Here is a 24,887-nt window from a genome sequence, read left to right on the forward strand (position 1 = left end):
TCACACACAGCCACAGACAAAGATCCCCCAGGTAACACACTCACTCACACACAGCCACAGGCAAAGATACCCCAGGTAACACACTCACTCACACACAGCCACAGACAAAGATCACCCAGGTAACACACTCGCTCACACACAGCCACAGGCAAAGATACCCCAGGTATCTCACTCACTCACACACAGCCACAGGCAAAGATGCCGGTTTAGATAATCGACACTGGTGTTGGCCGTGAGCGGGAATGGAACTCAGCTCGTCTGGTTCGTAGCGCAGCGTAGCGTTAACCGCTATACTACCGCTCCCCACACACACGCACGTATACTGACACACACACTGATACACGCAGACACACACACCGATACACGCACACACATACAATCTCTTTTTTTTCTGCTTAACTGAAGGAAACTGCTGAATACCGGTTTGGGCCGCAGTTACAGAAGTCTCTCCGGCAGTGAACGTGATGCTATCGGCTGCTGCTGCTGTGCTGTCTATAGCCTAGGGGCTCCCCCAGTGTCAGCTGTCCCTGTGAGTGAGTCTGCTGCCAGTAGGGGTAGCGATAATCACTGCTGTGCGGTCTATAGCCTAGGGGCACCCCCCGTGTCAGCTGTCCCTGTGCGTTAGTCTGCTGCGAGAATGGGTAGTGATGATTGCTGCTGTGGGGGTCTGTAGCCTAGGGGCTCCCCCAGTGTCAGCTGTCCCTGTGCAGAGTAGCTGTGTGTGCTCAACGCGCACGGCCGCAGTGTTAATCGGGGCGGCCCACTGGGTTCGAACCATCGTCCTTGTGCGCGAATGCACGCGTGATGGCGCTATGCACCTCTTGGGGCCACCAGCAACCACCGGTGGTGACGATTGTCTTAATAACCGGCCTTCAGGGCCCTCCCCCCTGAGGTCGACTCAGCCTCAAATGAGTACCTGGTGCTGCGGTGTGTAGTAAACATCTCCACTGGGGAGACAAAGGCGGCCGGGCGTGGTGCTGGCCACCCACCCCCTCGTGTGCCACAGTGCCGGCCTTCATAGGTGCAGCGCGCTGACGGGACTTGCCCCCTACAGTCTGTGAAGGCTATACGGGGGATCTTTGCCTTTGTCTCCATGTGTGACCAGCAACAACAACTCCCCACCTCCTTGGTAGTGGTTGGAGGTCGGTAATGCGGTGGTGGTGGTGGTGGTGGTTGCCAGATGGCAACGCTGTGGTGGTGGTGATGGTGGTTGTGTTAGTTTCCAATAACAACGGAGGGTGGAGGAGCAACGCTCACAACAACGAGTGGAGCGCCGGGTGATTAAAGCACAGCAAGTTGGCACAGTAGGGGGCACAGGTGGTGCATCAGCCAGTCGTCTCAGTCATCTCAGTCAGTCGACCTGTGGAACCTCGGTCTGCCCCATGACCTCCTGCCAGTGGGCGTTCGACATTTCACGTGGCATCAACGTGCACCTAGCCTGGCACAAGCGTCGTGGTGACGTCACCGCCACTTAGTGGCGAATGGCGGTTGTTGTTGTTGGTAGTTTCCAGCCAGGAATGCTGTGGTGGCTGTGAGCAATGCCATTAGGGGATGGGGGGTTGGGGTTGGGGGGGTGGTGGGGGTGGGGGTGTGGTGACGGGGGAGCCCGAGAGCCCGATACAATCAGCTGGTAGCCTCTGGGTGGGCTGACCTCCCCCCAGCTTCAACTCAAATCACCAGAGCGAGGCGGCTTAACACCCCAACGGCCACACCTCGGGGCTGCGGGGAATGTTTGAACGCTCCCTGCGGCGGAGGAGAGGCTGCCACTAATCTCGTCGGGAGCTGGGCCGGTTTTTCCGCCTGGATTTCTGCGGCATTCAGGAGGTCCGGTGGACTGGCTCTGGCTCCAGTCGCCATGAGGGGTGAACAGTCTTCTACTCGGGGCAGGAGACTGCCAAACAACGGGTAGTGACTCTTCTTCTGAACAAAAGAATGAAGGGGGCGTGGTGGTGAAGTGAGGTAAGATGCGAGTCCCAGCCTACTGTGGGTTCACGTCCTCATCAACGGGAGGCGATGAATGGCAGTGGCTTACACCCTCCACCGAAGATGAACATCAGTGGAGGGACGCAGGCAAGGCCGATGAGTCAGATGCTTTCTATAACCTCCTGTCCTAGGTGCTAGCTAAAGTGGCCCGCTCAGGATAGAATCATACTGTTGGGTGTCTTTAATGCCTGAGTGGGTCCATGGGCTGCAGTGATTGGAAGACATGGGCCAGATAACAATGGGAGGAAGCTGCTATATGTCTGTGCTGTCCATGGGCCTGTAATCATCAACACACTGTTCCGGCATCGCATCCACACAACATCATGGATGTATGCCGAATCGAAACAAGAACATTTGCTGGACTATCGAGTGATGTAACCGTCAATTTGGGCTCATGTCCTTGATATCAAGACCTACCGTGGAGCTGATCTGCCCGCTGATCCATCAGCTTGTCAGCTATAAGATGCACCTGCCATTCTTCCACTCCGGTGGTGGGTTGTCCATCTAAGACCCCATTCAAACCCACAGCGGCCTGGTCTCAATTGCTGATGAAAGTTCCCAATTGAGAATGTCAAGATCGCTTGCAGCTGGGGTTGACATTTCCCCCCCCCCCCTCCTGCTGATGCCGAGGGGAAATGGGTGAGGTTCAGGACTGTGGCTCATGCAGCTGTAATCGCTACATTGGGTATGCAGTCCAGACCTCCGCGGAGACCCTGACTGACCATGGAGGTGTTCTGGCTGGGAGAAAGAGACAGGCCCACTCTCACCTTCTAGAGCAGGGGTCCTCAAACTATGGCCCGCGGGCCACATGCGGCCCGCCGAGGACATTTATCCAGCCCATGGTCACTAATTGGGCTGCGCTTGTGAGCACTAATTGGGCTGCGGTGGTGAGCACTCATTGGGCTGCGGTGGTGGGCACTGATTGGGCTGCGGTGGCGAGCACTGATTTGGCTGCGCTGGTGAATGGTTCAATGGGCCAATTGACTGGACTTGCCCCCCAGGCCTAAGGCTGCCAGCCCTCCCCTGGCTGCGCTTGACTGGCTCTCCCTCCCTCAGCTCCCTCACTTGCCCCTCGGCTCCACTCCCAGTGATATTCCTGTGTGCTGGGGATGTAGATCCCCAGCACACGCACCGCTGAGTAAATGATAGAGGGGTAATAACAGAGTGATTTCTGATCTCTGGAGGGGCTGCTTGCTGTTTTTCCGTGCTGGTCAGTGACAGACAGCCGAGGAGTAGGAAACCCAATTTAAATGACAGTAAGTGCATTTATATTCTGATTGCTATTCAGTTGTATGAGGTTATATGTTGCATGTTGTGTAAGCCCCGGTTCATACTGTTGCGATCTCTGAGCAGTGCGAGTTCAGCCATATGCTTGTATGGCTGAACTTGCATTAGATTCGGAAGAAAAAAGGCACATGTGCCTTCTTTTTTCCTGCAGTGGAATCGGATCGCATGGGTCTTCTCCCCCATGCGATCAGATTCCTATGCGAGTTCGCAGATCGCACTGCGATCTGTGAACAAAACTGCAGGTGTAATTAACTTTTTAATGGCACCCGCACCAGTGTGACCCTGGGGTAAAAGCGGAGTTCCCCCAATCAGACTGTATTGATGGGCAGTGCAGTCTGTATATCTCTGTGTGGGCAAAGTTATTGCTGGTATATTGTTTTTGTAGCGCTGTATATATATATTTGTATTTTACTAATAGCAATTTTGACTTCCTAGGAAACAATGATGTCAAGAAAGAGAAAAATTGACTCGGAGTGTAGGATATTCAAAGAACAGTGGACTTATGATTACTTTTTCATGCAGTACAAGGAAAGAGCTGTGTGTCTGATATGCCAGAATATAGTGTCTGTGTTCAAAGAATACAATTTACGTCGACACTATGAAACTCAACATAAAGATAAATATGATTGTTTGGTCGGAGAAGGGAGAAAAGATAAAATATTAAAACTGAAAAATACATTAACAACTCAGCAAAATACTTTTGTGAAGCAGAAGCAGCTAAATATTTCATCACTGCGAGCAAGTTTTCAAGTTGCCAAGCTAATAGCGTGCACTGGCAGACCATTCGTGGAGGGAGAATTTGTTAAAGAATGCCTTCTTTCTGTTGCCAAAGAGATGTGTCCAGAGAAGGCCGATTTATTTAGTACAGTGAGTCTTTCAGGACCTACAATTACACGGAGGATTGAAGAAATGGGAGACAATTTGCATCAGCATTTGCAAAACTCCACAAAAAAAACTTTCCTATTTTTCCTTGGCACTTGACGAAAGCAATGATGTTCGTGATTCTGCACAACTTCTAATTTTTATTCGTGGGACGAATGACTATTTCGAAGTCACAGAAGAGCTTGCTGCACTGCAAAGCATCAAAGGCACAACTACAGGAGAGGATATCTATGAAAAGGTTTGCCAAACTGTGAATGGTTTGGAGCTGAACTGGGCTAAACTAGCCAGTGTGACATCTGATGGTGCTCCTAGCATGGTGGGATCTAAGAAAGGAGTAATTGCTCGCATTAACCAAGAGATGGACAAACATAACCATTCTCATCCAATAGCCATACACTGCCTCATCCACCAACAAGCGCTGTGTAGTAAATCACTGAAGTGGGACTCTGTTATGAAAATTGTGGTATCTTGTGTTAACTTCATTAGAGCTCATGCACTAAACCACAGACAATTTCAGGAATTTCTGTCTGAGCTAAATGTTGACTATGAAGATGTTCTGTACCACACAGAAGTCCGTTGGCTAAATCGAGGGAGAGGTTTGAAACGTTTCTATGACTTACTTCCATAGATCACAGCTTTTCTGCTTTCAAAAAACAAAGAAGTACCAGAGCTCAGTGATGCAGAATGGAAATTGCACCTTGCCTTTCTGACAGATGTAACAGAGCTACTCAACAGTTTCAATGTGCAACTTCAAGGAAAGGGGAAGCTCATCTGTGATATGCAATCACATGTCAAAGCATTTGAAGTAAAATTAGGCCTCATCAAACAAGTGAAGAAGGAAAACGTCTGCCATCTCCCCACAACTCAAAATCTGTTAGCGGAAAAACCATTGGTTGCATTCCCAAACAAAAATGAGTTCCAATTTATATTTAAAGAGCTTCATCTCCATGAACAGGACATACAGCTTTTCCGTAACCCATTTTCTATTGACATTGAAAATGTGGATACAATTTACCAAATGGAACTGGCTGAACTGCAGAATTGTGACTCTCTGAAAGACGCATTCAAGTCAAGCAGCCTTCATAATTTCTATGCATCTTTCCCCTCTGAGACATATCCTCATCTCAGGAACCATGCACTCAAAATGGCAACCATCTTTGGCAGCACTTATGTCTGTGAACAGACTTTTTCCAGAATGAAACATTTGAAATCTCCAACCAGATCTAGACTAACGGATGCACACTTGCATCACTTGTTATGACTAGCAATGACAAATATGGAACCGGACATTGACCATCTCATTAGCCAAACGCAGGCCCATAGTTCCCATTGAAATACTGGCAAGTTTGTTGATTTAACTTTACTTGTTCTTCATTTTAAATATTGTATTTGTTCCCGTTTTGTTTCTTCACTTCAAAATAAGATATATGCAGTGTGCATAGGAATTTGTTCATAGTTTTTTTTAACTATAGTCCGGCCCTCCAACGGTCTGAGGGACAGTGAACTGGCCCCCTGTTTAAAACGTTTGAGGACCCCTGTTCTAGAGCATCCCACGTCAGAGAATGAGGAGGCTTACCGCAGCCTTTGCTCGGAGGTTCGGAGAGCCATGCGGTGCTGCGAGGATGGGTTTGTGGTCGCGGGTTAATGAGGAGATGGAACCTGCCTCAGTAGTCCGCGATCACAAATCACTCTTTAACTCGATCAAAAAAAATAACTTGCAGCACCGCACCTATCACCATCCTTAGGTCTGCAGGTTTTACCGAACATTTATGTGAGGCCTTGGGGGAGGGGAAATCCCTCATCCCAGACGACATCATGGGGCAAGGTGGGGAGGACCCTGATGGGCCTGCTGTGCATCAAATATTGGAGGAATTAGTCACCCCTTGTGAAGTGGCTGGCTGAAGTGCCATCTGTTGAGGAAGTACGGAAGGCGATTCAGATTCTGAGATGATCTCCCAAGCGAAATGCTGAGGGAAGGGTGGCGTTTGTGTGCAGACTGCCCTACATGACATCACAATAACAGTCTGGACCACTGGACGGGTTCCGCAGGATTGGAAGGATGACCGTACTGATTGTGCCAACTTCCGGGGTATCTCCCTCCTCGGTGTGAGGCCAGAAACGGTCCTGGCAAGGATGAATCAACATCGCCCCTTTGCCAGGCACGCTGAGGAGAGGCTTTCAGTGTGTGTACTGTGTGTGTGTACTGTGTGTGTGTGTGCATTGTGTAGTGTAAGGGTGTGTGTGTACTGTGTGTGTGTGCATTGTGTAGTGTAAGGGTGTGTGTGTACTTTGTGTGCATTGTGTAGTGTCAGGGTGTGTGTACTGTGTGTGTGCATTGTGTAGTGTCAGGGTTAGTGGGTGTGCATTGTGTGTGTGCATTCTGTAGTGTCAGGGTGTGTGTGTACTGTGTGTGCACTGTGTAAGGGTTAGTGGGTGTGCTGTGTGTGTATTGTGTGTACATTGTGTAGTGGCAGGGTGTGTGTACTGTGTGTGCATTGTGTAGTGTAAGGGTGTGTGTGTACTGTGTGTACACTGTAAGGGTGTGTGTGCTGTATGTGTACTGTGTGTGCACTGTGTCAAGGTAAGTGTGTGTACTGTGTGTGCACTGTGTAAGGGTTAGTGGGTGGGCTGTATGTGTACTGTGTGCATTGTGTAGTGTAAGGGTGTGTGTGTACTGTGTGTGCCCTGTGTAAGGGTAAGCGTCTGTGTTGTGCGTGTGCTGTGTGTGTGTACTGTGTGTGCACTGTGTAAGGGTTAGTGGGTGTGCTATGTGTGTACTGTGTATGTGCACTGTGTCGTGTAAGGATGTGCGTTTACTGTGTGTGCATTGTGTAGTGTAAGGGTGTGTGTGTATTGTGTGTGCACTGTGTAAGGGTTAGTGGGTGTGTGTGCTGTGTGTGTGCGCACTGTGTAAGGGTAAATGTGTGTGTGCTGTGTGTGCGCGTGCTGGGCGTGCACTGTGCATTGGTAAGTGTGTGTGTGTACTGTCTACGGGTAAGTGTGTGTGTGCTGTGTTTGCACTGTGTACTGGTAAATGTGCATGTGTGTGCTGTGTGTACACTGTGTAAGGGTAAATGTGTGTGTGTGCTGTGCGTGTGTTATGCGTGTGCTGTGCGTGTGCTGTGCGTGTGCTGTGCGTGTGCTGTGCGTGTGCTGTGTGTGTGCTGTGTGTGCGTAGCTGTCCCGGGAACCCCGCAGCACACCGAAGAGCAGTTCCTGTCCCGAATCTTCCTCTACGTCGCCCTGCTCATCATGTTCTGGCTCTTTATCGCCTAGGCACGGCCCCCACCACCAAAGCCACCACCACAGCCACCACCACTACCACAGCCACCACCACCACAGCGGCCTCCATGGCCACCACTACCACAGCCACCACCACCACGGCCACCACCACATCCACCACCACAGCCATCACCACTACCGCTACCACCACCACCCCCACCACGGCCACCACCACCACGGCCACCACCACTACAGCGGCCACCACCCCAACCACAGCCACCACCACAGCCATCACCACTACCGCTACCACCTCCACCCCCACCACAGCCACTACGGCCACCACCACCACAGCCACCACCACTATCATGGCTACCACCACCATCAACAACAACAACCGCTTTCACCACAAATTGGCAGTGGCATCATGGCGCCTGTGCCAGGCTAGGTGCACTTGGAGGCCACCTGAAGTGTTGAAGGCCCTGCTGGCAGGAGGTCATGGGTCAGATCCATCAGGTACCATGGGTCGACTGACTGAGATGACTTGCAGATGCACCACCACCTGTCCTCCCCACTGTTCCAACTTTCTGCTCTTTAGCCACCCGGCGCTCCGCTGGTTGTTGTGAGCGTCACTCCTCTAGCCTCCGTTGTTGCTGGAGGGCGACTGCCTCCAACTGCCCAGTAGCAGCAGCGTCCTTCACGAGCCTCCCCCACAGAGGCCGATCTTGACACCGCTGATACCAGTCATTGGCAAGTACACTCAGCTCCACATCCTCCTGCACAGCATCAGTCCATCTCTTCTCTCGCCCATGCTGTGCCCGTTTAGCCCGCTTTATCCAGACAAACAAAAGCTGCTTGGGCATGCTGTGGCTGGTCATGTGAGAGACATTGCCCAGCCAATGCAGCCTTGCCTGCCGGAGTAGCTCACTGACGGGACTGCGTTCAGATCTTTCAAGCAGCTGTGAGCTCTTCCAGTTAGAAACATTCAGGCTGACAAGCCAGCCTGAATGTTTCTAACTGGCACAGATGTTCCTTATAGAGGGATGTACGTCTCAAGTATAGAGAAGGGAGGGCAGAGCCTTGTACAGAGCGACAGGCCAGGTAGCTTCCACACAAGTAGCGTTATGCAGCCAATGACAAAAACAATGCCACCAGACTGATTTAGTGAGACCTCTGCTGCTTAATAGGATCTGGTCCTAAGCACACTGCCCAGGTATGGAAACTTCTCCACTCTCTCCACAACTGCCTCATCACTCGGGGGGGGGGGGGGACTGAAGGGGGGGGGAGCATTGTTTGACACAATACCCAGGCAGGTGCTTTGTTTTTGTAGGGCTGATGGTAAGGCTCCATCTCATAGTGGCATGTTCCAGGTTGAACAGGAGCATCTCCAACTCCTTTGAGTCAGCAGCAATCACTAGATCGATAGATCTAGTGATCTATAGATCTAGTGATGATCACTAGATCATCCGTGTACGTAACATGGTTTACCACATAGGGAGCCATCCCTTAATCACACCCAGGCATCAATCAATCCTCCCATTGTATCTGTACCATATGGAGATTCCTTCAATACAGCCATGGAAAGCTTCTTGAACTACGTGGTCAAAGTTTGTTAAAAACTGTGCGAGCCAGAGGACATCCCTGTCGCACCCCGAAGTTGAACAGGGAATGGCTCCAACTCCCGGCCACGCAACTTCACCCGGGCCTGCCCACCTTCATGAAATGCCCTTAATAATTCTGAGCCGATGGTTTGGGCCTCCGAAAGTACGAAAAATAACCCAGAGCCCTGGCCTATTTATGATATCATAGGCCTTGACCAGGTCGATAAAGCAGATATGTAGGTCCGGTTGGAATTCCCTACACCAGGGGTCGGCAACCAAAATAACAAGAAGAGCCATTTCTTTCCAATTCGGTACAAAATTCAGTATTTCAAGAGCCGCAATGCATCTATGTACATACGTACATATCGTCAAGAAGCAGCCCGTAAAGAGCCGCATGCGGCTCCGGAGCCGTAGGTTGCCGACCCCTGCCCTACACCTTTCCTGTCGCAGACGGACAGAGAATCTGTGCAGGACCATCCTTGCCTGAAACCACATCCAGGCTCTGCAAGCCTCTCCTCAGCGCGTTGCCTAGCAAGGTGATGTTGAACAAACCTTGCCAGAACCTTTTCTGGGCTCACACTGAGGCGAGAGATGCCCCTGTAGTTGTTACAGTCTGTAAGGTCCCCCTTCTTAAATCGGGGGACCACCAGGGCATCCTTTCAATCCTGTGGAACTCATCCAGCGGTCCAGACTGTTATAATAATGTCGTTATAGGGCAGTGCACACAAACACCACCCTGTCTCAGTAGTCCTCTTGGGAGATCATCTCTGCCCGGCACTTTTCCTGGTCTCAGACTTTGTGTCACCTTCCGTACTTCCTCAACAGATGGCGCCTCAGCCAACCGCTCGGAAGGGGTGGCTACTTCTGCTGATATTTGAGGCATGGCGATCTCAGCAGGATCATCCCCACATTGCCCCATGATGTCATCTGGGCTGAGGGATTCTCCTGCCCACAGTTTCTCACAGAAATGTTCAGCAAACCTGCAGATCAGTTCCTGGGGGGTCAGATCAAGTCATCCTTTCCCTTAATGATGGTGATAGGTGAGGTTCTGCAAGTTACCTTTTTGATGAAGTTAAAGATTGATTTATGATCACTGCTGAGGCAGATGCCATCTCCTCAGCAACTCGCGACCATCACTCGTTCTTGCAGCGGCACACGGCTCTCCGAACCTCCGAGCGAAGGCTGCGGTTAAGCCGCTTCGTTCTCGGACGTGGGATGCTGTGGAGGGTGGGAGTGGACCTGCTGCTGACTTTCAACCAGTCGGAACACCACCTCTGTCTGCCAGGGTTTCTGGCTATCTCCAACCCACCCATTCACACACCCACCCATGCACCTGGGTCTGTTCCTTGACCTCTTGCCAGCAGCGAGCCTTCCACACTTCACATGGCCACGAAGTCCACCTGGCCTGGCATACGCACCCTGGTTACTTCACCGCCACCTAGTGGTGAATGGCGGTTGTTGTTGGGGGTGTGAAGGTGTGTGGGGGGCGGTAGTGTCGTGGTTAACGCCACGCTGTGCTACGAACCCGGTGACCCGAGTTGGATTCCTGCTAACGGCCACCAACACCAGTGACGACGATTATCCGAACTGGTCCTAGGCCTTCCCCTAGGTCGACTCAGCCTCAAATGAGTTACCTGGAGCGGTGGGTAGTAAACATCGCCACTGGGGAGACAAAGGCGGCCGGGCGTGGTGCTGGCCACCCACCCCCTGGCGTGCCGTGCCGGTCTTCATCAGTGCTCGCTAACAGCACTTGCACCAAACAGTCTGTTGAGGCTGCATGGGGGGGGGGGGTCTTCGTCTTTGGTGTGAGTGGGTAGATGACTGGATTTGCCTTGCAGGGCGAGCGAGTGACGGATTGTGTGGTGAGTGAGTGAGAGAGCGTGTCGTGTATATCCTCTCCCCTAGGGCGCCACGTGGCGAGACGTTAACTATGTGAGTCTTTATGAGTATGGGTCTCTGTCAGTCTTCATGAGTAGAGTCTATTCTGGCAAATCGCCCGAAGATGCTGGATGTAATTTCGAGCGAAACGTCGTTCTCAAATTGTAAATGTTGTGGATCCACTCTTCAACACACCGGTGGGCTAAAGTAGTGAACTCTTTTGTCAACGTGACACAATTTTTACTGATTGGCCGTGTTGGGTGGTCAAGGGTTGCGACATATTTAGAAATAACGCGATCTAACCCAAAAACCTTTATTATGAGTATATGTCTTTGTGTTTTTGTGTGGGTCTCTGTGGGTCTGTATGGGTCTCTGTTGGTCTCTGTGGGTCTGTATGGGTCTGTGTGGGTCTGTATGGGTCTGTGTGGGTCTGTGTGGGTCTCTATGGGTCTCTGTGGGTCTGTGTGGGTCTCTATGGGTCTCGGTGGGTCTGTATGGGTTTCTTTGGATCTGTATGTGTCTGTGGCTCTGTAGGGGTCTCTGTGGGTTTCTGTGGGTCTCTGTGGATCTGTATGGGTCTCTGTGGGTCTCTGGGTCTGTATGTGTCTGTGAGTGTCTATGGGTCTGTATGGGTCTCTGTGGGTCTGTATGGGTCTCTGGATCTGTATGTGTCTGTGGGTCTCTATGGGTCTCTGAGTCTTTGTGGGTCCGTATGGGTCTGTATAGGTCTCTGTGGGTCTCTGTGGGTCTCTATGGATCTCTGTGGGTCTCTATGGGTCTCTATGGGTCTCTCTGGATCTCTGTGGGTCTCTGGATCTCTGTGGGTCTCTGTGGGTCTCTGTGGGTCTCTGTGGGTCTCTGTGGATCTCTGTGGATCTCTGTCGGTCTCTATGGGTCTCTATGGTTCTCTGTGGGTCTCTGTGGATCTCTGTAGGTCTCTATGGGTCTCTGTGGGTCTGTATGGGTCTATATGGGTCTCTGTGGGTCTCTATGGGTCTCTGTGGGTCTCTATGGATCTCTATGGATCTCTGTGGGTCTCTGTGGGTCTCTATGGATCTCTGTGGATCTCTGTGGGTCTCTATGGATCTCTGTGGGTCTCTATGGGTCTCTCAGCATCCCCTGCAACCCGAGACCTCAGAGCAGCAGCAGCAGTAGAAGCATCGCCTCCCTCCCTGCCCGCCTCTGTCTCCCGCTGCCTTACTGAGAGCAGAACCTGGGCAAGATCCTCCTGACCACAGAGTTCACGAAGCATCTCTCGAGTGACCGCTCTCGATCATTGTAAACGTTGAACCGGTTTAAACCTGTTTGTAACCGCTCCGGTACAAAAGGTAAAGCCCCCCCCCCCGCCCCCCCCTGTTAGCCTGCAACAGACTGCTGGAGGCAAGTGTTGTTAGCGAGTAGCAGCCTTCACTGACACAGTCACTCACAGTCACTCAGTCATTCACACACAGTCACTCACTCAAGTCACTCACTCAGTCACTCACTCACAGTCACTCACACTCAGTCACTCACACTCACAGTCACTCACCCTCACTCACACAGTCACTCACACTCACCCTCACTTACACTAGGCCTCGGCAAGGTAAGGTAAAAGTTTAAGGGTAAAAACGAGCCTACCTTTACCCTACCTTTTACCTTGCCACAATACAATCACTCTACCCTACCTTTTACCCTTTAGCAGGTAAGGTAAAAGGTTAAAGGTAATAACAACGAGCCTACCTTTTACCCTACCTTTTACCCTTACCTCATACAAATTACCCGATTACAGGGTAATTACTAGGGAACTACTACACATGAACAAGGTTTATAACGGTAAATGCTACAAGGTAGAGCACTTTAATCATACTCTTAGTTTTTTCGGTAAAGTCACGTAGGTAAAAAAAATGAAATAAAAATAAATCACGACGTTTCGGAGGCAACACAAGTCTCCGTCATCAGGTGGGACCGTCACAGCCAGATTTGCTGTATCAAGCTTTAATCATATAGAATACTCTCGATTATTCCAATTTTACATGCTTTGTTTTAACTCACTCTGTCGTCGCTATTGTTGTATCCTCAAATCTTGAAAGTAAATTTTAACCCACTTCCTAATGTGGTATCGACTGCAAACTTGGTATACTTAGGTCATACTGATGACAATACTATATTCTATCATAAAAAATCTAAATATTTTTAAACAATCTTTTTTTTATGTTTTGTTTCGGCTTGGGTCTAATTGTCCACAGTCAACCGACGTTGGCTGTAAATCACCACGGTCCCTTACGTTATGGCAAGCTTCGGGGCCACTTCCTGGAGTCGTGGAGTTCTGTCATTACTCGTACATTTAATAAAAGCGTGTTTTTTATAAAGTTTTTTTAAATATTACTTATTAAATGTAGGCCACGGACTGCGCGACGGAGCTTTTAGCGGTAAACAAGGTACCGTATTTACCGGGTAATACTTTGCGCTACCTTTACCCTACCGGGTAATTCTTCCGAGCTACCTTTACCCTACCCTTTACCTTACCCCTTGGCATGTCGACATCTTTACCCTTTTACCCGTTAAAAAGGGTAAATTACCTTACCTTGCCGAGGCCTAACTTACACTCACCCTCACACTCACCCACACTCACTCACCAACACTCACACTCACTCACTGACCCACACTCACACTCACTCAACCACACTCACCCTCACTCACTCACACTCACCCTCATTCACACTCACTCACCCACACACTCACCATCACACCCTCACACACCTTAACAGGCTGTAGGGGCAAGTGCTGTTAGTAGCGAGTAGCAGCACCTATGAAGGCCGAAACTGTGGCACACACAAAGGGGGTGGGTGGCTAGCACCTCGCCCGGCCGCTTTGTCTCCCCAGTGGCGGTGTTTACCCACTGCACCAGGTACTCGTTTGAGGCTGAGTCGACCTAGGGGAGGCCAAGGACCGGTTGAGCTGATCATCAGTGGTGTTGGCCATGAGCTGGAATCGAATTTGGGTCACAGCGTGGGGAGCTCACGGATTCATGTGACTCTGTGTCTCCGTGTCTCTGTGTGTACGTGTCTCTGTGTCTCTGTGTACGTATCTCTGTGTTCATGTCTCTGTGTCTCTATGTCTCTGTGTACGTGTCTCGGTGTCTCTGTGTACGTGTCTCTGTGTCTCTGTGACTCTGTGTCTCTGTGTGCGTGTCTCTGTGTGCGTGTCTCTGTGTACGTGTCTCTGTGTCACTGTGTCTTTGTGTACGTGTCTCTGTGTTCATGTCTCTGTGTCTCTGTGTTCATGTCTCTGTGTCCATGTCTCTGTGTCTCTCTGTGTCTCTCTGTGTCTCTCTGTGTCTCTGTGTGTGTCTCTGTGTACGTGTCTCTGTGTCTGTGTGTCTGTGTGTCTGTGTATCTCTGTGACTCTATGTCTCTGCGTGTCTCTGTGTCTCTGCGTGTCTCTCTGTGTCTCTCTGTGTCTCTGTGTACGTGTCTCTGTGTACTACATGTCTCTGTGTCTCTGTGTACGTGTCTCTGTGTACATGTCTCTGTGTCTCTGTGTACGTGTCTCTGTGTCTCTGTGTACATGTCTCTGTGTCTCTGTGTACATGTCTCTGTGTCTCTGTGTGTCTCTGACTCTGTGTCTCTGTGTACGTGTCTCTGTGTCACTGTGTTTATGTCTCTGTGTCTCTGTCTCTGCTTCTCCGTGTCTCTGCAGGTGGAGCGGCCCCTCTGCTCCTCTCCCCACACAACCTCCACGAAGTCTTCTTCATCATCGTCGCCATCGTCATCTTCCTTTGGCTCCTCACTGTGTGAGGCGCGGCCACACCTCACCACTCACCCACCCACTCGTCCACTCACCAACCCACTCACCCAACCTCTCACTAACCCACCCAACAACTCACTCCCCCCCACCCACTCTCTGCTCACCAACCCACTCACCAATCCACTCACCCACCCACCAAACAACTCACCTACCCGCTCACCTGCCCTCTCACTCATCTACCCTTCCACTCACCCACCCACTCGTCCACTCGCCAACCCACTCACCCACCCACTCACCCACTCACCCACTCACCCACTCACCCACCCACTCCCCTCCGACCCACTCTCTGCTCACCATCCCACACGCTGCTCACTCACCTCTCACCACAAACTCAAGGCTCGTTTCCAGAAGGGTCCTTCCCGAGTTATCGGAGCAGCGCGCGATGATTGCTGCTGCTGTGTGGGTCTATAGCCTAGGGGCATCCCCAGTGACAGCTGTCTTTGTGTCATCCCAACTGAGTGCTTAATCTGCAGATAATCTTTCGTTGTTAAAATTTGTACAAATTTCGGATTCATGGCGCGGCCCCCTCCCCCCCCAATGTAAGAGCGGCCACCCACCCAGTACTCACTCACACCCACAGAGTGACCACCCACTCACTCACACCCACAGAGTGACCACCCACTCAGCACTCACTCACACCCACAGAGTGGCCACCCACTCAGCACTCACTCACACCCACAGAGTGACCACATTCGGTACTCACTCACACCCACAGAGTGACCACACTCGGCACTCACTCACACCCACAGAGTGACCACCCACTCACTCACACCCACAGAGTGACCACCCACTCAGCACTCACTTACACCCACAGAGTGACCACTCACTCAGCACTCACTCACGCCCACAGAGTGACCACTCACTCAGCACTCACTCACACCCACAGAGTGACCACCCACTCAGCACTCACTCACACCCACAGTGACCACTCACTCAGCACTCACTCACGCCCACAGAGTGACCACTCACTCAGCACTCACTCACACCCACAGAGTGACCACCCACTCAGCACTCACTCACACCCACAGAGTGACCCACCCACTCAGCACTCACTCACACCGACAGAGTGACCACACTCAGCACTCACTCACACCCACAGAGTGACCACCCACTCAGCACTCACTCACACCCACAGAGTGACTACTCACTCAGCACTCACACCCACAGAGTGACCACACACTCAGCACTCACTCACACTCACAGGGTGACCACTCACTCAGCACTCACTCACACCCACAGAGTGACCACCCACTCAGCATTCACTCACACCCACAGAGTGACCACCCACTCAGCACTCACTCACACCCACAGAGTGACCATAGGCTCAGCACTCTCACACTGACTCAGTCACTCGGACACTGACACACACTGACTCACACCCACACTGACTCACACCCACACTGACTCACACCCACACTCACTCACTCTCACACTGACTCACACCCACACTGACTCACACCCACACTGACTCACACCCACACTGACTCACACCCACACTGACTCACTCTCACACTGACTCACACCCACACTGACTCACACCCACACTGACTCACACCCACACTGACTCACTCTCACACTGACTCACACTCACTCACACCCACACTGACTCACACCCACACTGACTCACTCTCACTGTAGAAGGAGGAGGCAACAGCAGTGAACCCCACTGGGGGAGGGAGTCCTTGTGGGGGACCCCGCAGCCACTGGTATTTTTTACTTTAGGTGCTCGGTGCGAATAAATATCCCTGTACAGTTCATCGTCATCGTCGTTGTTGTCGTCGTCATCGCACGGTCATCGTCGTCATTGTCGTCGCACGGTCATCATCATCTCACCGTCGTCGCCATCATCTCACGGTCGTCGTCATCGTCGCACGGTCATCATCATCTCACGGTCATCATCATCTCACGGTCATCATCATCTCACGGTCATCGTCGTCGTCTTTGTCGCCCGGTCGTCGTCGTTGTGCGGTCGTCGTCATTGCGTGTAAATTGCGTTCCCTGTGCCGGTCTCAATGAATAAATAATTATAAACCCCCTCGTGTTCGGAGCTTCGTGGACTTCGGTGCAAGAGGAGGGTGAGGAGGGTCGGGAGGGTGAGGAGGGTCGGGAGGGTGGGGAGAGTGAGGAGGGTGAGGAGGGTGAGGAGGGTGAGGAGGGTCGGGAGGGTGAGGAGGGTCGGGAGGGTGAGGAGGGTCGGGAGGGTGAAGAGGGTGAGGAGGGTCGGGAGGGTGAAGAGGGTGAGGAGGGTGAAGAGGGTGAGGAGGGTCGGGAGGGTGAGGAGGGTCGGGAGGGTGAGGAGGGGGTGAGGAGGGTCGGGAGGGTGAGGAGGGTCGGGAGGGTGAGGAGGGTGAAGAGGGTGAGGAGGGTCGGGAGGGTGAAGAGGGTGAGGAGGGTCGGGAGGGTGAGGAGGGTTCTGCGCCGGTTCGCTCGCGTGGGTGGTCGCCAAAGTTCATCCTCTGCAGGCCCCGCCCCCTTCCTCTGTATGCCCCGCCCCCTTCCTCTGTATGCCCCGCCCCTTCCTGGGCACCGTGGTGGCCAGGAGATGTTATCTGCCTCTCCCTATGCAAGGTCATGGATTCGATCCCAGATCCTGACGATGCCTGCTGCTGTATATTTGGTACCAAGAGATGTTAACTACTTTGCCTGGTACGTAGGAGGTGCAGGGGTTCGATCACAGATCCTGACGATGCCTGCTGCTGTATGTTTGGTACCAAGAGGTGTTAACTACTTTGCCTGGTACGTAGGAGGTGCGGGGGTTCGATCACAGATCCTGGCGATGCCTGCTGCTGTATATTTGGTACCAAGAGATGTTAACTACTTTGCCTGGTACGTAGGAGGTGCAGGGGTTCGATCACAGATCCTGACGATGCCTGCTGCTGTATGTTTGGTACCAAGAGGTGTTAACAACTTTGCCTGGTAGGTAGGAGGTGCGGGGGTTCGAGCCCAGATCCTGACGATGTCTGCTGCTGTATATTTGGAGTCTGCGACTCTTTCCCTCCCCGTTGATTTTTTCTCCGGGTCCTCCGTTCTTCCCAATTCACACTTAGAATCAACGTCACGACGCGTTTTAGAGGACAAGTCGAACCTCGATCATCCGTGCTCTTGACAGGGGAGGCCGGCCGCGGGTAATTCAAAATCGCGGACAATTCAAAAGTGTGACCATTTACCGCGGAAATCTTGTGGTGACGCCGGTCAGCTGGCGCCTGACTCAGCGACATCACCCCGCAGGCGGCCATCACCCCTCCCAAACCCCCACCACTCCCCTCATGATTGAATGCACACCCACAATACACATGACGTCACCCTCCAAACGTCCATTACATCCCCGATCCCAACCTCTGGCCCGCCCGCCCCCATGATTGATTGCACCACCCACACAATGGGTCCTGTTGAGGTCACTCGGTGGGTCAGGTTTTAATCCGTGGCAATGTAGACAATGGGCGTCGAGATATTGGCTTGAGCTCAATGGGGCAATAATTGACGCGTGGGCACCCCGTGGAATCCGACCCCATATTGTGTTGTCAAAGAATTGCCCGGTCCGCCCGCGGTGAGCAATACATGTGTAATGTGAGGATATATCCGGGTAATTGACGGGTTACAACTCATCACGATGATTGGCTCTGCGGGTCTTGGTCCATAGCCAATGGGGGGAAGCCTAGGGGCGTGGCCCTGACATAATGGAAAGGTGACAGCTGTAAGTAGAGGATTGGTTCTGCTGGCTTTAGCCACAGCCAATGGGGAGACGAGTCAGGGGCGTGGTCCCGGGAGCCTATGGTGGAGTCTGGAAGATTCCATAGAGGCTAACCAGGATTGGTGGAAACGTACCACGTGACCCAGGTATTAAATAGGGGTGGAGACGAACAACACGTGGTCAGAACTGGAACGACCGAAGGGGAGAGGCCACGCGAGAGCGGGGGTCCAAGCTGCCACGTGGCTGCGCGTGTCTCTTTCTATCCCTCTCACGCTGTCTGTCAGCAGCGTGAAGGAGTAAGATGGGAGTGTTGTGAACGAAAGACAAATAAAGACCGGATCCCAGAAGTCGCTTCAACGACCTTTATTACACATGCTCACAGATAGCGCTGGGTGAGTGGGGGGGCACAATGGAAGTGAAGTAACTATGAATCAAAACAATAACTTGGGAGCTTCGGAGGGGTGGGACACAGGTAAGCGCACGATTGGCTGCACAGAGATCACGGGTCCAAGCCTTTGATGTAAGGGTAGAAGAACCGCGAGACGGAGGGAGGAGGTCTACGCCCGGTCAGCCGAGGAGTACAGCTCTTCTTCGCTGACTGTTAGCGTGCGAGAGACACGAATGGGTGAGTCCGTCCGACCGAGCAACTGTACCATGGTGGCAAGGGCTCTCTTCTTTGCCCGCACGCTCTCGGGCCGCCCCAGCGAATCCTTAGTAACCCCGTTGGTTTGAGCGTACCGTTAAATAAAAAAAACGGTTGAAAGATTGCCGCGATTCTGGTGTCCATGGCGTTGAGGAGTGCATGCGTCTCGAGGCGCGTGAGGGGAGTCGTGGTGCTGTTGTTAGCGCTGCGTGGCAGTCCCCGTGGACGTCATCGCCCAATGCATCAATGCGCGCCGGGGTGCGGTGGCGCTTGTAATTCCCGCCGATAACTTCACTCCGAGCAGGTGCGGCTCCTGCCGGCGTTCTGCCACCGTCGAGAGCGGCGGAGAGAGGATCCTGTTCCTGAAATGGAAGCCAGGCCGCCAGCTCCGCTTGGGGCCCGCGGCCGTCAATCTCGCGTTGACCGTCACCATCGGCCTGCTTACCGAGACACTGTTGCCAGTGACAGCGGCCGCCACAGGCCCCTCTCACCAACCATCTGGTGAGGTAATGCTGACCCCCTTCCCCCACCCGGAGCCAGCAACACGCCACGGGGTGGTGGGGTCGGCTACGTTGGTGGACGCCGACGGGGGGGCCCGTTGTTGATGCGTGTTTCTAACACTTCGCGCAACCCCGGCAAGGCTACGTCGGTGGAGGTGCACCCCCCCCCCCCCCCCCAGACACGCGCCATGCCAGCGACTCCGCGGTCGCCCTCTGGGTGGACGACCCCAGCCACCCACAGGACACCTCCGGCCTGGTTTGACGTGGTCGGCCCGACCCCCCCCCCCCCCCCCCCGTGCTGAGGTCGTCCTCCTGCTCGACGCACGAAGCTCCCCACCTACCGAGTGGCTCCATCGGCGCAACGTGACGGAGGGTGATTTTGGACATCGCGTCAGCGAGGCAGGGGCGTACTCCGTAGTGGAGATCCGCTCGTTCTCGGGACCAGCCACCGATTACCGCCCATTTGTGCGGTGATTTAGTGAGCCCACGAACGCAACTCACCTCTCACAAGAATCCCTCCCACTGGACGGAGGCTTGCCAAGCCTCCTTCACCACCCTCGAAGACCACCTCAACCATACCCCCACGCTGGCTTTCCCTGACTTCTCCGCAGATTGCTATCCTGGACACCGATGCCTGCAGCGGTTCTGTCGCAGATGCAGGTGTAGTGACATAGGAAGGTCACTACTGTGTCGGCCCGTACGAGGGCTGGGGGCCCCAAGGGGGTGTCTGGGGGGTCACGTGGTGGAGGGACCCGGACCTTCCCAGAGGTGGGGGAAGGGAGGCGTGGCCTGGGAAGGGAGGCATGGCCTGGGCAGAGCCGGCCACGCCAGAGCAGATATAAGCGGGGTGTGGATGCAGAGCGGGGCTGTTGAACTCCGAAGTGAAGACAACATCATTGGTCCTCAAGTCCCAGGTCGTCGTCCTGGACCAGGCAGCCAACGGGCTGCCTGGTCCACTCTGTGTCGTGTCCCAGAGTGTTAGTGAGTTGAGGAAGGTGGTCACCACCTCATGTACAGTGTTATATTGCTTACCGTTTAATAAATAGTGTTGCCTCCAAGCTGTGTGTGTGTGTGCACCTAATTCGAACCCAGGGGCGGTTTCTTCATTAGGGCGATTGGGCGACGCACCACCAATGTCATTCAACCACAGAGTCACGCTAGCCGTCACTGTGCCTCTGGATATAGTCCAATCAGCGTCATGTCACGTTCTGTGGAGTACCGCCTCTTTTTGGGCGATTTCACTCCAGCTGAGAATCGCCCAGAGTGGCCCCATAGACTTACATTCAAAGATGTTTTTTTTCGAACGGGGGGCGCTGCAATGCATTCTCTATGGCTTCCGGGAGGGCTCGCACTAACGTGCTTACGTCATCATACGTAAGCACGTTTCATCCAACAATGTTATTTGTCGCCACCTAGTGGAATCTTTAATAAAAGAAACTTGAGTGGATTGTATTAATAGTGAGTATAGAAACAAACAAGATGTATTGTAAGAGTCACTTTATTTTTCATTAATATTAAAGAAGTGAAGTTGCCTTTACATGCTTAAGCTGTTAATTTATCCTTTGCATGGGTGGACCTTATTCTTATAAATCATCCAGACATTTGCCCCCCCCTGAGAGATTTTGCAGGAGCCGCCACTGTTCGAACCCACTACACAGGTGGACGCGGATCGGATGATCGCGTCCGCCGGCCGAACGCTGAGTGGTGGAGGGAAGGGGGGGTGGGAGCTGAACTACCGAGTGACCCGACAGGAGGGTTGTCGCGTGCCTTGCGGTTCCTCCTCACGTTCAAGGAGCCGTGGGCACACATGGCTCAGCGGCTGGCGCTAAACCGCATGGAGCGCAGCCCGAACATCGAGCGGCGGGCCGGGCGAACCCACGCGGCGCGTCCCCGTCGTGGGCCCCGAGGCACCGGCCCTAGGAGGCCCGCCCGTGTTTCATGGGGGGGGGGGGGGCAGTGACTGCAGACGACAAGCCCCCCCTTGGGGAGCCCCCCGAGACTGATCCCTTCGCGTCAAGTGAGAGTGCCGCGTGCGCCGCAGAGGACCCCGCCGCGTAGGGTGGGGGGGGTGAGCAGAGTCCCGGAGGGGTGCTCGGGGCCACGTCGGCAGGATTCAGGAGGAGACCAGGCGCGCGCTCCCTACAACCAGGACCCGGCAGCTGTGTCGAGGAGCCTCCAGGAACAGGAGGCCACTGAACAGGCACCCTGGCGTGGGCTCCCGAGTTGAGCGCGACAGACGCGGTGCGGTGGGAACTGACCGGGCAGCCGGGATGTGTCTGTGCTCCCAATGGCCTTCACAGGTGCCACTCGCGAACAACAACAACAACAACGTCCCTACACCCACACACACACTCACCGACCATCACCATTATCACCACCACCATCATTTTCAGCACCACCGTCATCATCAGCATCACCACTATTATCAGCACCACCATTATCAGCACCACCATCATCAGCACCACCATCATCATCAGCACCACCACCATCATCAGCACTAGCACCACCATCATTATCAGCACCACCATCAGCACCACCACCATCATCAGCAGCAGCACCACCACCATCATCAACAGCACCACCACCATCAACACTACCAGCATCAAAGACAAAGACCCCCCGTATAGCCTCAACAGACTGGTGGGGCAAGTGCTGTTAGCGAGCAGCACCTACGAAGGCCGGCTCGGCACACGAGGGGGTGGGTGGCCAACGACAGGCCCGGCCGCCTTTGTCTCCCGAGTACTCAATTTGAGGCTGAGTGGACCCAGGGGAGGCCCCGGGACCGTTTCTGGTCATCGCCGGTGGTGTTGGTGGCCACGAGCGGGAATTGAACTCAGGCCGTAGGCGGGTTGGTAGCGCGACGCGCTAACCGCTGCGCCACCGCTCCCCCAACACTCAACCACACCCCAATGCCTTTGTAAGGCATTGAGAGGTTATGGGATGGAAGAATGATGAGGTTACGGTGATGGGTGGTGATGATGATCCGGCTGTTACGAGCTCGCCATATCTCTCTCTTATCTCTCTCTCTCACCCATCTCTCCCCCTCCCCCACGCCCTCTCTCAGAGAGAACGGGGGAGGGGGAGATGGAGAGGGAGATGGAGCGGAGAGAGTGACTTTGTAAGTGCGACTGATGTATGCCGCGAGTTTCCGTCCTGATAATTAATGAGCGCGATAGTGGGAGATGGCAATTAGGGCAAGAGAGAGAGGCACCTCTCACCCAGCCACTAACCCAGCCACTCACTCACACAGCCACTCACTCACACAGCCACTCACCCAGCCACTCACCCACTCACTCACCCAGCCACTCACCCAGCCACTCACCCAGCCACTCACCCACTCACTCACCCAGCCACTCACCCAGCCACTCACCCAGCCGCTCACTCACCCAGCCACTCACTCACCCAGCCGCTCACTCACCCAGCCACTCACCCAGCCACTCACGCACCCAGCCGCTCACTCACCCAGCCACTAACCCAGCCACTCACTCACCCAGCCACCCACCCAGCCACTTACCCAGCCACTCACTCACCCAGCCACTCACCCAGCCACTCACCCAGCCACTCACTCACCCAGCCACCCACCCAGCCACTCACCCAGCTACTCACTCACCCAGCCACTCACTCACCCAGCCACTCACTCACCCAGCCACTCACCCAGCCACTCACCCAGCCAATCACCCAGCGATTCACCCAGCCACTCACCCACTCACTCACCCAGCCACTCACCCAGCCACTCACCCACCCACTCACCCACCAACTCACCCAGCCACTCACCCAGCCACTCACTCACCCAGCCACTCACCCAGATACTCACCACCCAGCCACTCACCCAGCCACCCAGCCAACCACTCACTGACCCCCTCACTCACCCAGCCACTCACTCACCCACTCACACAGCCAGCCATTCACTCACCCACTTACCCAGCCACTCACTCACTCAGCCACTCACCCATCGGCTCACCGAGTCAATCACCCACCAAGCTACTCACTCATCCACTCACCCAGCCACTGACCCGGCCATCACCCAGATACGCACTCACCCAGCCACTCAGCCAGCTGCACACTCAGCTACTCACGCAGCCACTCACCCAACCACTCACTCACCCATCCACTCACTCACCCAGCCACTCACCCAACCACTCACTCACCCAGCCACTCACCCAGCCACTCACCCAACCACTCACTCACCCAGCCACTCACCCAACCGCTCACTCACCCAGCCACTCACCCAGCCACTCACACAGCCACTCACCCAGCCACTCACCCAGCCACTCACCCACCCACTCACTCAGCTACTCACCCAGCCACCCATCCAGCCACTCACCCAACCACTCACTCACCCAGCTACTCACTGACCCAACCACTTACCCACTCACTCACCCACTCACTCACCGAGCCACTCACTCAGTCAGCCACTCACTCAACTAGCCATTCAACCAGCCAGCCACTCACCCAGCCACTCACTCAACCACCCACTCATTCACCCAGTCCCTCAATCACCCAGCCACTCACTCACCCAGCAACTCACCCACTCACTCACCCAGCCACTCACTCACCCAGCCACTGATGCACCCAGTTACTCACCCAATCAACCCCTCACCCACTCATCCACTCAGTCACCCAGCCACTTACTCATCCACTCGCTCACGCAGCCACTCACCCAGCCACTCACTCACCCTGCCACTCACCCAGCCACTCAGCCTGCCAGCCAGCCACACACTCACCCAGCTACCCAGTCACCCAGCCACCCAGCCAACCACTCACACAACCACTCACCCAGATACTCACCACCCAGCCACTCACCCAGCCACCCATCCAACCACTCACTGACTCCTTCACTCACTCAGCCAACCACCCACTCACCCAGTCACTCACTCACTCAGCCACTAACCCATCGAAACACCCAGTCAATCACCCACCAAGCTACTCACTCATCCACTCACCCAGCCACTCACCTAGCTGCAGACTCAACTACTAACCCACTCACTCATCCACTCACCCACTCACTACAACCTTAAACACCACCACAACCGCAACCACCAGAACCACCACCGCAAACACCGCAACCACCACAACCACAACCACCTCAACCACCACAGCAATCAACGTAACCACCGCCACCACAACTACCACCACAACTGCCACTGCAACCACCACCACAACTACCAACACAACTACCAACACAACAGCCACCACAACCACCAACACAACCACCACAACCACCGCCACGAAAAAAAGCAAAGATCCCCCATATACACTTAACAGACTGTTGGGGCAAGTGCTGCGAGTGAGCACCTATGAAGGCCGGAACGGTACACGAGGGGGTGGGTGGCCAGCACCACGCCCCACCGCCTTTGTCTCCCCAGTGGCGGTGTTTACCCACTGCACCAGGTACTCATTTGAGGCTGAGTCGACCT

The 24,887-nt window shown here is 53.8% G+C and overlaps 1 protein-coding gene across 2 annotated transcripts in view; it reads left to right on the forward strand.

Annotated features, from left to right (window-relative positions):
• Positions 1-16,670, forward strand: part of RNF185 (ring finger protein 185) — a 30,561-nt gene extending 13,891 nt beyond the window's left edge. The window contains exons 6-7 of one of the 2 annotated variants that reach the window (XM_078883479.1): positions 7,331-7,428; positions 14,529-16,670. In XM_078883479.1, the coding sequence (XP_078739605.1) occupies positions 7,331-7,428 (98 nt within the window). In that variant the 3' untranslated portion in view covers positions 14,529-16,670. The remainder of the gene's footprint in view (positions 1-7,330; positions 7,429-14,528) is intronic. The other variant, XM_078883478.1, reaches the window with a different exon arrangement.
• The last annotated feature ends 8,217 nt before the right edge of the window (positions 16,671-24,887 follow it).

The sequence above is a fragment of the Lampetra fluviatilis genome, chromosome 71, assembly GCF_964198595.1.
Source record: "Lampetra fluviatilis chromosome 71, kcLamFluv1.1, whole genome shotgun sequence".
In the NCBI taxonomy this organism is placed as follows: Eukaryota; Metazoa; Chordata; class Hyperoartia; order Petromyzontiformes; family Petromyzontidae; genus Lampetra; species Lampetra fluviatilis.